The 13,986-nt window shown below is 39.9% G+C and overlaps 1 protein-coding gene and 1 long non-coding RNA gene across 3 annotated transcripts in view; one reads left to right on the forward strand and one right to left on the reverse strand.

The window, feature by feature from the left end:
* The window catches only part of UMAD1 (UBAP1-MVB12-associated (UMA) domain containing 1), a 217,823-nt gene extending 211,499 nt beyond the window's left edge, over positions 1-6,324 (forward strand). The window contains exon 4 of one of the 2 annotated variants that reach the window (XM_060633899.3): positions 4,373-6,324. In XM_060633899.3, the coding sequence (XP_060489882.1) occupies positions 4,373-4,630 (258 nt within the window). In that variant the 3' untranslated portion in view covers positions 4,631-6,324. The remainder of the gene's footprint in view (positions 1-4,372) is intronic. The other variant, XM_060633900.3, reaches the window with a different exon arrangement.
* The window catches only part of LOC132679884 (uncharacterized), a 155,479-nt gene that overhangs the window by 57,457 nt on the left and 84,036 nt on the right, over positions 1-13,986 (reverse strand). The window lies entirely within an intron of this gene.

Below are 13,986 nucleotides of genomic sequence, written 5' to 3' on the forward strand. Positions count from 1 at the left end.
TGGCACCTGTCATATTTTCTAATACCATCCCCGAAATTTTCAAGGCTTTGTGCATTCAGCTGGCCAGTCTATCCAGAGTACATCTGAGGTGTGCAGGGTCTTAGAATGTGGAGCATTAAAGGTCACTGAGTTGGATTCTCCATGTCACCACAGACTAGCTATGTAACCTGGGACAACTTCCTTCACATTTGTGTGCTTCTGTGTCCTCTTATTTTTACCGTGGGGTCAATAGTAGTACACCACCCCCCCCCCACTACCCCCAGAAGTGTGGTAGGGCTTAAATGAGAGAGTACATTTAAACAGCTCAGATGGAGCTGGCTCAAAGGTCATGTCCAGTATATGCAGCTTGCTTCCATCTTTCTCCTCCTCATTTTTCATCCCTCACTGCTCATTTTACAGAAGAGAGAAGTGAGGTCCAGGTGGATGAAGCATATGCCAGTTTTATCAGGAGAACTTGAACAAGGAATCACATGTCTCAACTCCTTTATTATCCAAGATGCAGTTTGCCATAGTCTTGTCCTTAAGGAATTGTGCTCTGACACATAGATATGATTTATAAAGGAAAGGAAGGGGGCTTAATCAAAGCCTGCACAAAGAAATAAATATTGCTGCCAGAGAGTTAAACCTGCGAAGGGATGTATTTAGAAAGCAAAGTAGTGGGGCACCTGGGTGGCTCAGTCGGTTAAGCGTCCAACTTCAGCTCGGGTCATGAGCTCAAGCCCTGCATGGGGCTCTGTGCTGACAGCTTGGAGCCTGAAGCGTGTTTCGGATTCTGTGTCTCCCTCTCTCTCTCTGCCCCTCCCCTGCTCACACTCTGTCTCTCTGTCTCTGAGAAATGAATAAACCTTAAAAAAAAAAAAAAAAAAGCAAGCAAAGTGGTACAAGTAATGTACCTCCTCATTGGAGAGAGTGAGATTTCAAAAATGTTTTTGTTTAAGAAAGGAGATGATTTGGCTAATGAAACTGGAGAACATTCTGTATACAAGGAAGAAAGAGAAGAAAGTTCAAGCATGGGATGCTACTAATAGATCCAACAAACATTTGCATGTGAGATTAAGAGGGAAGGCAAGATATAAGAGCGGAGGGTAAGGTAAGATGATTTGAGCCACCAGTGGATGTCAGCAACAAAAGAGATGGATGGATCCCAGGCCTTATCTAAAGCCAAGTGGCATCTGCCATTCCTAAAGTTTTTATTTATTTGCTTACTTTAACATGTGCTAAGCATTATTGTACTTACTTGGGAACATCATCACTTCATTAATCCTCACAGCAATCCTATGAAATAGGTACTATTATTGATCTTGAAATACAGCCAAGGAAACTGAGCACATGGAAGTTAAAGAACTTGCCCATGGCGTAAGCAGGAGACCTTGGATTTGCACCCAGGCAGTATGTCTCTACAATCTGTGCTCTCAACACTCTGCTGTGCTGCTCCAGGGTAAGCCCCTGTGAGTAGGTCATCTTGAAGAAACCAGTGATAGATAGGTGATACTTTCTAAAGAGGCTAGAATTGTGCATCGTTACTCAGTGACACCTGTGCTCTCATCTGACCCAGGGATCCTTCGTCTTTAAGCCTCGGTCAGGTTTCAGGAGGCAGGTTCTGTCCACCGCATACATGGACCTTTCTAATAAGCTTTGTCATAACAGGGCACACTTGCCTTGTTCTAGCTGCAATCCTAAGAAAGTGCTCTGGTGTTTTATTTATGATGTCATAAGACAACTCTTGCTAGGGATGTGTTTGGTTAATTCAAAGTCATTTACTAACAGATTTCTTGAGGGTCTCTGTTCTGTGTTGGGCATGCCTTGTGAAGAGAGTAGTTCCTCTCTTACAGAATCTCCATGGAGTTTTCCTTTCTAGAGCTTCTCATTAGCATATCACTACCATCATTTCTCTCAATTCATAAAGCAAAAGAAAAATTGGGAGAAGCCTCTCTTGACCCCACATCCCCTTCCAGCAACCGGCACATATCTCTTTTCCCATTTGCAGTATAATGTCTAGAAATGCTGTCTGTTCTATTTGTCCTCACTTGCCTTCCTCCTGTTGTCTTTTAAACACAACACCAAGCAGACTTTCTTCTCAAGATCTCCTCCAGCTCCAGACTCCTATGAGATCCCTCTACCTACTAACAGCTCCACCTGGATGTCTGTTAGGCACGTGGAACATCCAGAACAACTCCTGATCTTCCTGCCTTGCCTGCTCCCTCATGACACCCTTTCCCATCCCTGTAAATGGAGACTCCATCCTTGTTGCTTAAGCCACGAACTTTGGCTTCATCCTTGATCCTGCTCTTGCTCTCATACCCCACATCCATTCCATCAGCAAATCCTATTGGCTTTCTCCTTGGTCTATCCACATTCCAGCCATTCTGTCTCACCCTTAGTATCACCACCTGACCCACAAGCCCAGCTGGTCTTCCTGCTTCCTTCCCTGGCCACAGTACCCCCCACACCCACCATTAGCTATAGTCAACACAGCAACCAAAGCAATTCTTTTGACATCAGTAAGAATACATCTCTTCTGCAACAATATGTTCTTCAAAATTTTTGTAATGCCTACATGCCACAATATGGATAGATTTCATACATAAAACATTAAGTGAAAGAAGCCAGAAACAAGAGTTCATACTGTATGGTGACTTCATGTAAAATACAGGTAATACCAACCTGTGCTATTAGAAATCAGGATGGTGACTGAGGGGCAGGGAGTTGGTTGTGACTGAAAGAGAGCACCTCGAGGGCCTCTGGAGAAGCTGGTCATTTCTGTTTATTACTTTGGGTGCTGGTTGCTCACAGGTATTTGGTTGGTTAAAATTGAGCAAGCTCAATACTTATGATGCACCCTTTTCTGTATGTCTTTTCCACTTCAATAACAAGTTTCACAAAACTGTTATTTCTTACACAGAAAACCATCCTCCTCTACTCAGAAGGAATTTATCAGCACTTGCAACTGTTATGATATAAGCCTCATGCAGGCAAAAATCTTGTCTGCTTTCATCCACTCAACAAATACTGAGCACTGCGCACTGATCTGGGCACTGGGGATACAGCAGTGAACATGGGAAATAAAAACTCCCTAAGCTTCTAAGGGGTGATACTAGAATAAATTATACACCATGTAACAAGGTACTGAGGGCTAAGGAGAGGAAAAAGCAGGAGAGGGAGATGGAATGCTGGAGTGGGGGAAGTGAGGGCCAGGAGACAGTTAAAATAAGGTGGGCAGGAAAGGCCTCCCTGAGAAGGACATGGGAGAAGGAGCCCCGGTGGGTCTGGGAGAAGAATCTTCGGGGCAGAGGGATTGGAGAAGAGGGAGCCAGGACAGACTAGCTGGAGAAACTGTCAGAGAGGTACTGGGGCCAGATCAGGAAGGGCCTTGTAAGCCTTTGTAAAGACTCTGGAGTTTTATCCCCCAGGTGGGGACTGACTAGAGCAGGTGGTGAGTAAAGTTTTTCCTGACCTGGTTTAAGCTAGGTTTTAGCCACTTGGAGCAGCAGGCCACTCGTTCTCATTTTCGTAAACATACTTACAACTTTTTACTCAATCTCCTGTGGATAGATACTTAGGTAGTTTCCAGTACGGGGCTTGCGTAGAGTGCTATGAACACCCTAGTGCACATCTTTTGGTAAAGTACTATATGCAAGGTCTACCAATCTTAAAGAAATTGAACAAGATACATCAGCTTGTGTAACATAACATACTAGTTCCAGCGAAAGTCGGGCAATCAATCAATACTTGGGGTACACAGGGGAGGTAAATGCTCAAGTTTATCTTAGGGAATAGAAGGTGGAGGATACATGCATCCATACAGAGTATGCAAGGTAACATATGCTAGGTGAAGAATACAAAGAAATGTCAAATAGATAGCTTGCTCTCAGGTACCCTAGAGTCTAGTTGGAGATAAGACATATGCATAGGAAATAGCCACTAGCAAGAACACAAACATGAAATGCCAAATAATATCCTAGTCAGTTTGCCCCATATTCTCTCTGAAGCAGGCAGGGCCACTTTGGACTATGATCATCTACAATTTCACAGGGAACCTGGGAGTTCTGTAAAGCCTGGAAGCTTACATCAGATTTGGGAGCCAGACTTTGTAGACCTTATCTGGGCTAGGGAAATAGCAAGAATGCAGGCTTGTATTTAGGGGGCCCTGAGTGGTCAGCCTCAGTCAGAGAAGGGTTTAGGATTCATTTTAAAGCCTAGTAGAGATTTAGGTGGATGTATTTCTCAAGTAAGTAAATAGCAGCATTCCAACCTGGGAATATTTCTATATTCCACATTTCTCAATCATTTTGATATATTAATGCCACATTTACCATTTCTAAACCTCAAAGTCCACAAGGTCTAAATGACTTAAATATATATGTATTTTTAGACTGGCAAAGAAAACTCATCCAGTGTGACTGTAGCAGGCCCCGAGGTGGAAAATAAGGCAGGCCAGACTTTGGAAAACAACTCATTAATGGCTGAACTCCTCAACGACGTACCCTTCACCTTGGCCCCACACGTGCTGGCTGTGCAGGGCACCATCAGTGACCTTCCAGACCACTTACTCTCCTATGATGTCAGCGAAAATTTATCACGGTTTTGGTATGATTTCACTCTTGAAAATTCAGTGCTCTGTGATTTGTAATCTTTATGTCTATTTGCACCTTAACAGCTTTCAACAAAGCTTTGCCTATTTTATTTAACCCGTTTGATGTTCTTTGCCATTTCACTGCTTAACCGTCCCCAGAAACACAAGGATCATAAAGCAAAGAAAATGTCATTGTGTTCATTACTCTGTTTTTTAGAATAAAGGATATTTGTATAAAAGTGGGACTAAAGTTCTACCTCCTTTCCCCCCAGATAATAAATTTAAAACTTAGGCTATCAAGATTCTATGAAAGGAGTAGACTTCAACCGGTCTCTCAAAATAGAACACCTCAGGTTTGTCTTAGAAGAGCTGTGGCACTTTTCTTAGTTACCACGACTCTGAAGTCTGTGCTTCGAATGGAGCGTGACTTGTCTGCTTTGGAGGAAGTTTGAGTTAATGGTACTCCCTTTATTCTTCCACAGTGTTTATGAATGAATTCAGAAAAAAAAAAAAAAAATGTTGCCAGTTAGCTTAATCTCTTCAGTCCGGATTTAGACACTGGGGTGGAAATGTAAAACTTTTCCTACAAAGCAGTGGTAGTTTGCTGACACACAGATGTGGTACCTGCTCTGGATTCTGTCTCTTTTGAGTGATACGTATCAGTTTCCTCCAACCCACGGCAGTCCTTACCACCTTGAATGGTTCCTGGGTTCCTGCCTTTGTTTTCTGCCTCGTTGCAACTTCAGAGTGTGTGCTCTCACCAGCTTTCCAGAGAGCTTCCCCTGTTTCTACTTCAGCTGGCATTTGCTCTCCTTACCACATATGTTCCCAGTTTATGAAGAGATCCACGTTTCCTTTCAACCTCTCTGCCTCCTAAAGAAAAACATCTCATGACGATGCATATTATTGCTGATAACACCCTTATTTAGAAATTTGTTGGCCACAATACAGATGGGAATGTTTTACTGCTAGAAAAACTAAAATCGACTCATTTCCAATTAGAGTGTAGGCAAAACACCTAACTAGGACTTTCAGTTCTTGGCTATCCCTTATTTATTCCAACTAAAACAGTACAGAACTGCCATTGGTCAATAAACTGTAAAGGGGAGAGGTAAACTGTGACAGAGTATTTTCCATGCCATGGAAAATTTAAATCACATTTGTTTTGATTAGAAGCAATACAATTTATTGATTCTGTGCCAAATTTTAAGTATATTTTTCACAAAGATAGAGTGCCATAGCAAACCTAAACACTGTGCAAAAAGGTACGTGAATCATTCAAGTTTTAATGTGTTATGCATGTTTGTTTAATAAATGTAGCATGGTCTTGATAAAAATTGCGTATTATTTAAAAGTTAAAAGAACATTTCTATTGACAAAAATAGGCTTCATTTACAAAAAACATTACCCCATGAGAGGTGATTGATTACATTAAATCTTTACATAGTTTTCATAAAACATCAGTCTAGGAAATGTGACATGTTACTAACACAAATGTGAACATTTTATAGCAGTTTCTGTGAAAACAGCCTTTTCAATATCCATGTTAATGTACCTTGAGGCTAAATGTTAAGTATGTCATCAATTGGTCTAATATGCGTTAAATTTTATCTAAAATGCTTATACATTTCATTTATATTTATGTCTACCATGTTATAAATATGCTTGTAAGTATTTTCATTTGTCTAAAATAATTGTTATATTTAAATAAATGTGAAATAAAATAAACTGATATTTTGATTATTCTCAGATCCAGAGAAAAATGGTTTTCTTTATATTATTCATACCTGAATGCAAGTTATTAAATCTTTTGTGAGGCAAAGATTTAAGTTTATAGTTTGTGCAGTGCAGCCAAAGTATGAAATTTCCACTTACCTATAAATTTTAAGAAGTAACACTGAAAATGGTAAGATCGCTAGGACTAGAGAGATTTGGAAGAAATCACATGAATACCTTGCTCTAGACAGATCCTCATCATCCCAAAATTGAGTAAGGGCTAGTGTTCATGACCTCTTTTGTTTTTTAACAAAAACATTTTAGTTTTCTTAAGCCTGTCTATAAGTCAATGTTACTATTTTAAAGCTGGAAGAAACATTAGAGATCAGCCAGCTGACTTCATTTACCCAAGAGAAACTTGAAGCCTAGAGGGGTTAAATGACCTAACTCACCTGGTTAGTGATAGACATTTACTTTAATAGTGTTCATAATTATCAATTACAACAAAGCCGTATGCTCTGGTGGAAAGAGTTCGGGCATTTGAGGCAACCAGATGGAGTTTGTAATGGCTCCCTTACTTACAAGCTGTGGGACTTGGTCACTTACCTAACTTCTGGTGCTCTTCGTTCCCTTGCTTGTTAAATAGTAATTGTATGCACCTTGCAGGATTGTGTAGTTTTAGACGGTGTTTGTCAGATACTTGGCAGCATAAAGCTTGATACACCATAGGTGTTCTGAGAAAGAGTGCTGCTATAATTCTCATTACTAACCACACATGCACACTAGTCTAACAAAATGCAAAATACGAATGAACCGAACTGCTTAAAAAGTAATATAAAAAATAGCTACCTACATTTACTGTAGGTCCCTCTTGCCCTATTATTTTTTTCCATATTAAATACCTAACTATAAAACAATTCTAAAATATGTTGGTTGACTCACTGCAGTTCCTTAGTTAAGAATTCCTTAAGGAACATTTTGTCTTCCTCTTATTATTAAGCATCATGGTCATTGTCATTAATATAAGTCATCAGTGGAAAGTACAGTAGATAGAGAATATACAAGTGATTTGACTGAATCTTATTTTTAGCCCTAAAATATATTCAGGAAGTTGCATGTATTTTTTCCCCAGCTTTCTTTAAAGTCATTTGCATCTTTTTCTAAAAGCAAAATTAGATAATTCTGACCAACTTAATATGGTTAAATTTTGATCAACTGAACTTTAAAATTATTTTTTAATGTTTGTTTATTTTTGAGAGAGCGCACACGTGTAAGCGGCGGAGGGGCAGAGAGAGAGGGAAACAGAATGGAAGCAGGCTCCAGGCTCCGAGCTGTCAGCACAGAATCCTATGTGGGTCTGGAACTCAAGAACCCTGAGATCATGATCTGAGCTGAAGATGGGCGCTTAACTGACTGAGCCACCCAGGTGACCTTCACCTGAACTTTTAATATTGTACCATTGGTGCACCTGGATGGCTTAGTTGGTTAAGCATCTGACTTTGGCTTAGGTCAAGATCTTGCGGTTTGTGCGATCCCACAGTTTGTGTGATCTCACAGTTCGTGAGTTCAAGCCCCAAGTCGGGCTCTGTGCTGAAAGCTTGGAGCCTGGATCCTGCCTCCAATTCTGGATTCTTTGTCTCCCTCTCTCTTTGCCCCTCCCCCACTCATGCTCTGACTCTCTCTCTCTCTCTCTCTCAAAAATAAATAAACATTAAAAAAAATTTAAGTTGTACCATTAAGTGTTAACAAAGGCACATCTCTTGTTAACAGTTCTGGAAATCCGCAATAGTTTTGTGGGTTTAAGTAAACATTCATTGACACCAACACCTTTTTTCCCTTTCTCAAAGTAAAATGATAAATTAGAAATATTCCCATAGTCCTGAAATCTTATAATTCTAACGGACAAATATGGAATACCAAAGAAATAATCTCATCCATGTTCTAAAACAGTGATATATCACACCTTACTCCCTTACCTATCATGGTAACAAATGATCAATAAATGAACATTGCCTTCGGTTACCTAGCAAAAAATGTTAATTTCAGAGATGATACATTGTCTTATTAATTATGTCCTTAATAACATTCACATGAAATGTAAGTATATTGGATAGGTGGCTGAAGGATGTTGCATCTTTTAAAGCCACTGAGAAATATGGATTTGTGGATATTATCTTTAGAGCATTTGTGTCCTACTACTAAGGGCGTGACCTAAATATTACTGAAAAATCTGAAACTCTCAAAATAAGTCTTATTCCACTGATATTACATTGGCCTGAAAGATAAAGTATTATGTGCCAGGAAAATGACTATGCCATATGATTTGGTGGATAGGTGTGCGTGAAAAAGAGAAAGAGAGGTACTGATTGATGTGTGGGAGCTCTGTCACAGTCAAAATAGCAGTATGTTAAACATCATTAAATAAAGTTTTTATTTTAGGGTACCCTTTAGATTTATAGAAAAGTTACAAAAATAGCGAAGTGTTCTTACGTGCCTTCCACTTAGTGTCTCCCAATGTTAACATCTTACATTACGACAGTGCATGTGCTACAACTAATGAACCAATTTGGTACTTACTTTTAACTCAAGTCCACACTCTATTCTGATTTCACAGTTTCCCCATCACGTTCTTTCATTCATTCTAGCATTTCATTTAACACATTACATTTAGTCGTCACGTCTCCTTAGGCTACTGTTGGCTGTGACAGTTTCTCAGACTTTTCTTGTTTTTGATGACCATGACATTTTTGTGGAATTCTGTAGACATTTTGTAGAATGTCCTTCAGTTGGGGTTTATCTGATGATCTAGTTACACTTTTATAGAAGTTAATAAAAGAAATTTTGGAACATTTCACACAGTGCACACAACTACCATTTGTTGTTGGACAAAATATATTCTGTAATTTCCTCAGAATTCATCTTCCAGCAGATCTATTTCTTCCTAACTTTTGCCATGACTGTAACTGTATGCACAATAGACTTCCGGAGCGTTACCAGTGTTGCATTGTAAGTGGAGCCCTCCTCAAGAGTTGGCCTTTCCTAGCTCATTCCCATAATGATTGCATCTTACACATAATGTCATTCTTGAGCAAGTGGTGGAGAGGCAGGAGTACAGTGTAATCGTTTTCCTCTCTAAAGAACCAAGATAACTCATGATACAAAGAGCTCTTCTCTACAATAGATGACTTTTTTTTTTTAGTAATTGCAAAAACAAATTTGCAGCTCCATAAGTTTCTAAAGAAATAAATATTTCATTTTCAACCTTTAACAAGTAGTTTTAAGAAGCAATAGAAGGAAACTCAGTCATCGTTTGAAGGGGAGGTGCCCAAGAAAGTCTTATTTTTACTTCTGATCACCCAGAACTGTGTGCTAAAACATAAAGTTGATCTCATCCAATTTCAGTTGGGGGAAAAAAAAAAAAGCAAAAGCATCTTATTTTTTCCTTGGAAGAAATCTAAATACAGTTCTTTGTCAAGAATTTGCCCAGTACCAGATTTAACCCATACCAAGGAAATAAATTCCTTACAATCAAAGGTAAGGCAAAGGATAATTGCATCCAGAACAACCCATCAGTACTCTAACTCTGAACCAGCCCCCCAGACAGCTTTTCAGTTACTACCCAGCCCCAAGAGAGAGTCAGACAATAGACTGTTTCAGAGGTCAGTTAAGGAGACAGCCTCCCACTTAGGACTGCTGCCAGGGACGTCCAATCCAGTGTCTGACATCTGGGTTCTGCAGCTGCCAAGTCTGCCCCTTGTGTGGCCACAGGTGTTGGCTAGAACTCTGAGACACGTGGGGAAGAAAGAATAGGGCAATGTCAGTTTCATTGTATATATGTGTGCTTATGTGTACAGTTTTAATTTTGTTTTTCAAAAGGTACATGATTTATTTTGTTTCAAAATTAATGTATTTCTGCATAATGGCAAGGAACATTTGGAAGGCTAACAAAAAAGCAGCTTTTCTTCAAGAACAAGGACACGACAAAGCCCAAGTTCTTAAACCTATGGGGCACGCTGTTCACTAAAATGCTGTGTGTGGTATTGCCAGCTTAGTCATTTGAATAGGACTTCTCAGGACCAAAGAGAAATAAATGGATGCCAAAAAGCAAACAGGCAGTTGGTCTAAGATAAAACCTAAATACTTATCCTCTCCCTACAGTCTCCCCCTTCATCCCTGTTTTGGGTGTTCACAAGAATTTGTGTTCATCAATATGTGTTTTTGAGCCTGGAACAGACTATATCTAGTTTTCTATTTCACACTACACCAGCTGCAACCATCAGTGAACACAGCTTAAAACAGTAACACCAAGCTCTCTTCTTCCCCTTATAGGAGACTTAGCTCCTATGTGTGGGGCAAATCTAGAAATTTCTACCTCAGGTAAGTATCTGAGGTTCCTGACCCTAACGAAATGGGCAGCAGTAGAAATGAAGATGATTAAGAGAAGGGGATGACATTGGTGAGAAGTATAAAGAGCCAACAGTCAACATCATTTAAAAATATAGGCATGTCTATACCTCCATAATAAAATATATGCTTCCTCCTCGTTTCACCTACTTCAGAGTCTGTAATTGAATTTAATGGAGGAAGAAGGAATCTTCAGATTTCATCTTCTTACCGAATCACTTTCTAAGGAGAAATGCTTACAATTTTTCCCACCCTGTTTGCTATGTATTTTACCAGCTAGTAGCATTTTTGACAGGTTCTACTTTGTATTTTCTATTACAAAAACAATAGGTAAGCAGAATATACTTTTCCACGGTACAGCCACCACCCCATTTCCCATAAGAATCTATGCTGTCTTACTGATGTTCTGTCGGACTTAATGCTTAGCACAGAAATTCTTGATCAGGCTATGTTGAATGGATGAGTAAACCAATGAAATAAATCATTAAATTATCTATAAATGAGACTTCCCAAGCAAAGGAACCGAATTTCAAAACTTTTGTAGTTTTTCAGGCCCCAGTAAGTTCCCCAAATTATCATGCTGTGTTTATGCAGCTGAAAATAATGCTTAGTTTACCAAGCCTCTACAAATTGTTCCTTTGTCTGTTTTGGGTATTCTCTATGTTTTTCAGGTTGTGTTTTCCTCTGCCCATAATGACTATGTATGTTCTCATGATGAGTAAGAACTGATTCTAGACAATACAGTATATTTTGGTGCTGTGGATTAACTCATTTGAGGTTTTCTCTAGCTGCCAAGTTTCTCTTATGTGTTCTTGATTGTGTTTGCATGTATTTCTGCCCCAGAATTTATCAATCCTATATGACCTGCCCTTGAAAAATATCTTCATCTTTCATATGCCTTCCCAAGCACATTTGAGTATTTCAAATGACCTTGGTTTAAAGACATTTTTCTAGGAGCAGTAGCACACCTTTCCATTAAAACTCAACCAATTCTCTTCCCTCGTCACATGAGCATGCTTAGATCTTTTCCCTCTAACTCCAGCTATAAACTCTTTTTCCATCTATTTGGAGTCAAGTTTCTTGAGCGGTCTATATTTGTATCTCCACTTCCTTACTTTCTGTTTACTCACTAACCCTCTCTAACCTGGTTTCCGAGCCCTAGTTAGAAACTCCACTGAATTGCTTCTTACAGAGTTCTCTCCAACCTGCCCACTGCCTTATGTCTATTTCTTTCAGGCAGTTATTACTGTTGGTTAGTTCTTCTGTCCTGAATTGTCTTCACCCTTGATTGCTGTGACACTTGCTTTTCTGGTTTTTCTTCCATCTCTTCCACTCCACCTTACACTGTTGGGGACTTCTTTTCCTCATTCCACCCCTAAAATGTTGGCTGTCTTCTGGCTCTGGTATCCTGCACAGTCATATGGATGACTATCTGCTACTGCTGACACCCAAACTGATCTCTAACCCAGAACTCTCTCAAGTTCTCTCTATATACACAGTTTGTAATCATTCATCTCTCGACTCTTACTCTCAACTTCTATCACAGACCATTTGCTCTCCACTCTTTTGCACCTCTCCCCCCTTGCTCCTGTTTGCTGTGGGGAATTCCTTCTTCACTCCACACGGTTATGGGAAATAGCATACTTGTTACCACTCCTGGACCCCAAAGGGACAGACACACACCCTGACCTGGTTCAGTCAAGATCCCTCTTACCAACTGATAACAAACGTAAGCAGAAAGCTGCACCTCTTTTGCTGGAGTCCTGACAGCCACCCCTCCCTTTGTGTTTCCAAGTCCTGACATATCATGTGAGGCCCCGGACTACCCAAGCAGTAAATCCAGGAGTCTATCCATTCTTCCTTCTTACTCTGCTCCACACTCAAATGATGATAAACTTGGGTGAATTATATATCGTAAAGCCCTGACTCTTCAATGTGTCTCTGCTCCATACCTACCACTCCCATTTCAGTCTATGTCTTCATCATTTGCCTTAACTGATCTTCCTGCATCCTGTACATTATATAAGCCAGAAAAAACTTACCAAAAAGTAGATTTAAGGGCACCTAGGTGGCTCCATCGCTTAAATATCTGACCCTTGATTTCAACTCATGTCGTGATCTCACAGTTCGTGAGTTCAGGCCCCACTTTGGGCTCTGTGCTGACAGCATGGACCCTGCTTGGGATTCTCTCCCTCTCTCTCTCTCTCTGCCCTTCCCTCCTACACTCTCTCGAAATTAACTTAATTAACATAATTGATTAAAGATAGATTAAAACCCTCAGTAGCTCTCTGGTATCCTCTATAGAAATGAGGCAACTTAAAGCAAATAAGGGCCCCCAATTCCCTCTTTAGACTCATCTCATGATATTCCTACTCACATCCTGCGTGCTCTTCCCTGGTGAGAACATGCCATACCTCCTTCACCATCCTGACATTCTGTTCTTTGTTCTTGGAATGTCCTGACATTCCCTTCTTTTTCGTTTTGCTGTTTGTTTTCCTGGTCATAAATAATTAAGATATACTTTAGGGAATATAGTGAATATAAAATTTAAGATAATGATACGAAGTAATTTCAATCCTCTTACAAGTAACCCCAGCCCTCAATGCTCTGCAGATGTAAAACCACTGGTGAGACTCACTAACAGAAGTTTGACTACTCCAGAAGAGGCTTTTCATGAACATTTACAACGAGAGCATCTGAATACCTCTTTTAAGTGCAAAACCACACCACACTTATGCAGCAGCAATGCGTTCATATTGTTCTCATTCGTCATTAGTAGTCAACTTGCATAAATCACCAGGAAAAAGCACAACGGACCTCAGAAAATAGGCTTAAAAATGAACCTGTCCTTACAAAACACACACTGTAATGAAAGAGACATTCAAAAAAGTACCATGGGTACTGCAGGAATTGTGTCCATTCCAACAATCTCCAGTGAACCAGTCTATGGCTAAATTATTTTACAAAGTTTACTTCAAGTATCACCTCCTCTGGGAAACCTTTCCTTATTCCTCCTAAGCTGTACTGGATGTCCTTCCACATGCCTTTACTATCCTGTTTTCTCCTCTGTCAACGTTTGAAACCCACAGTGCTGTAACTGTTTGTCTACTTCGTGACTCTGAATTGATGCTAACCTGTACTTTCAGGCTTAACATGATGCCGGACACCATGGGCAAATGACTGAATCACCACTGGTTTGAGGGAATGTATGAGATTCTTATTCCATCTATATTAGAATCTGCCTTGGAGGCTCTGTTGGAAACCTTTAGGTAACCTTCTAGATGTCCATATCA

Source organism: Panthera onca, chromosome A2, assembly GCF_046562875.1.
Source record: "Panthera onca isolate mPanOnc1 chromosome A2, mPanOnc1 haplotype 2, whole genome shotgun sequence".
NCBI lineage: Eukaryota > Metazoa > Chordata > Mammalia > Carnivora > Felidae > Panthera > Panthera onca.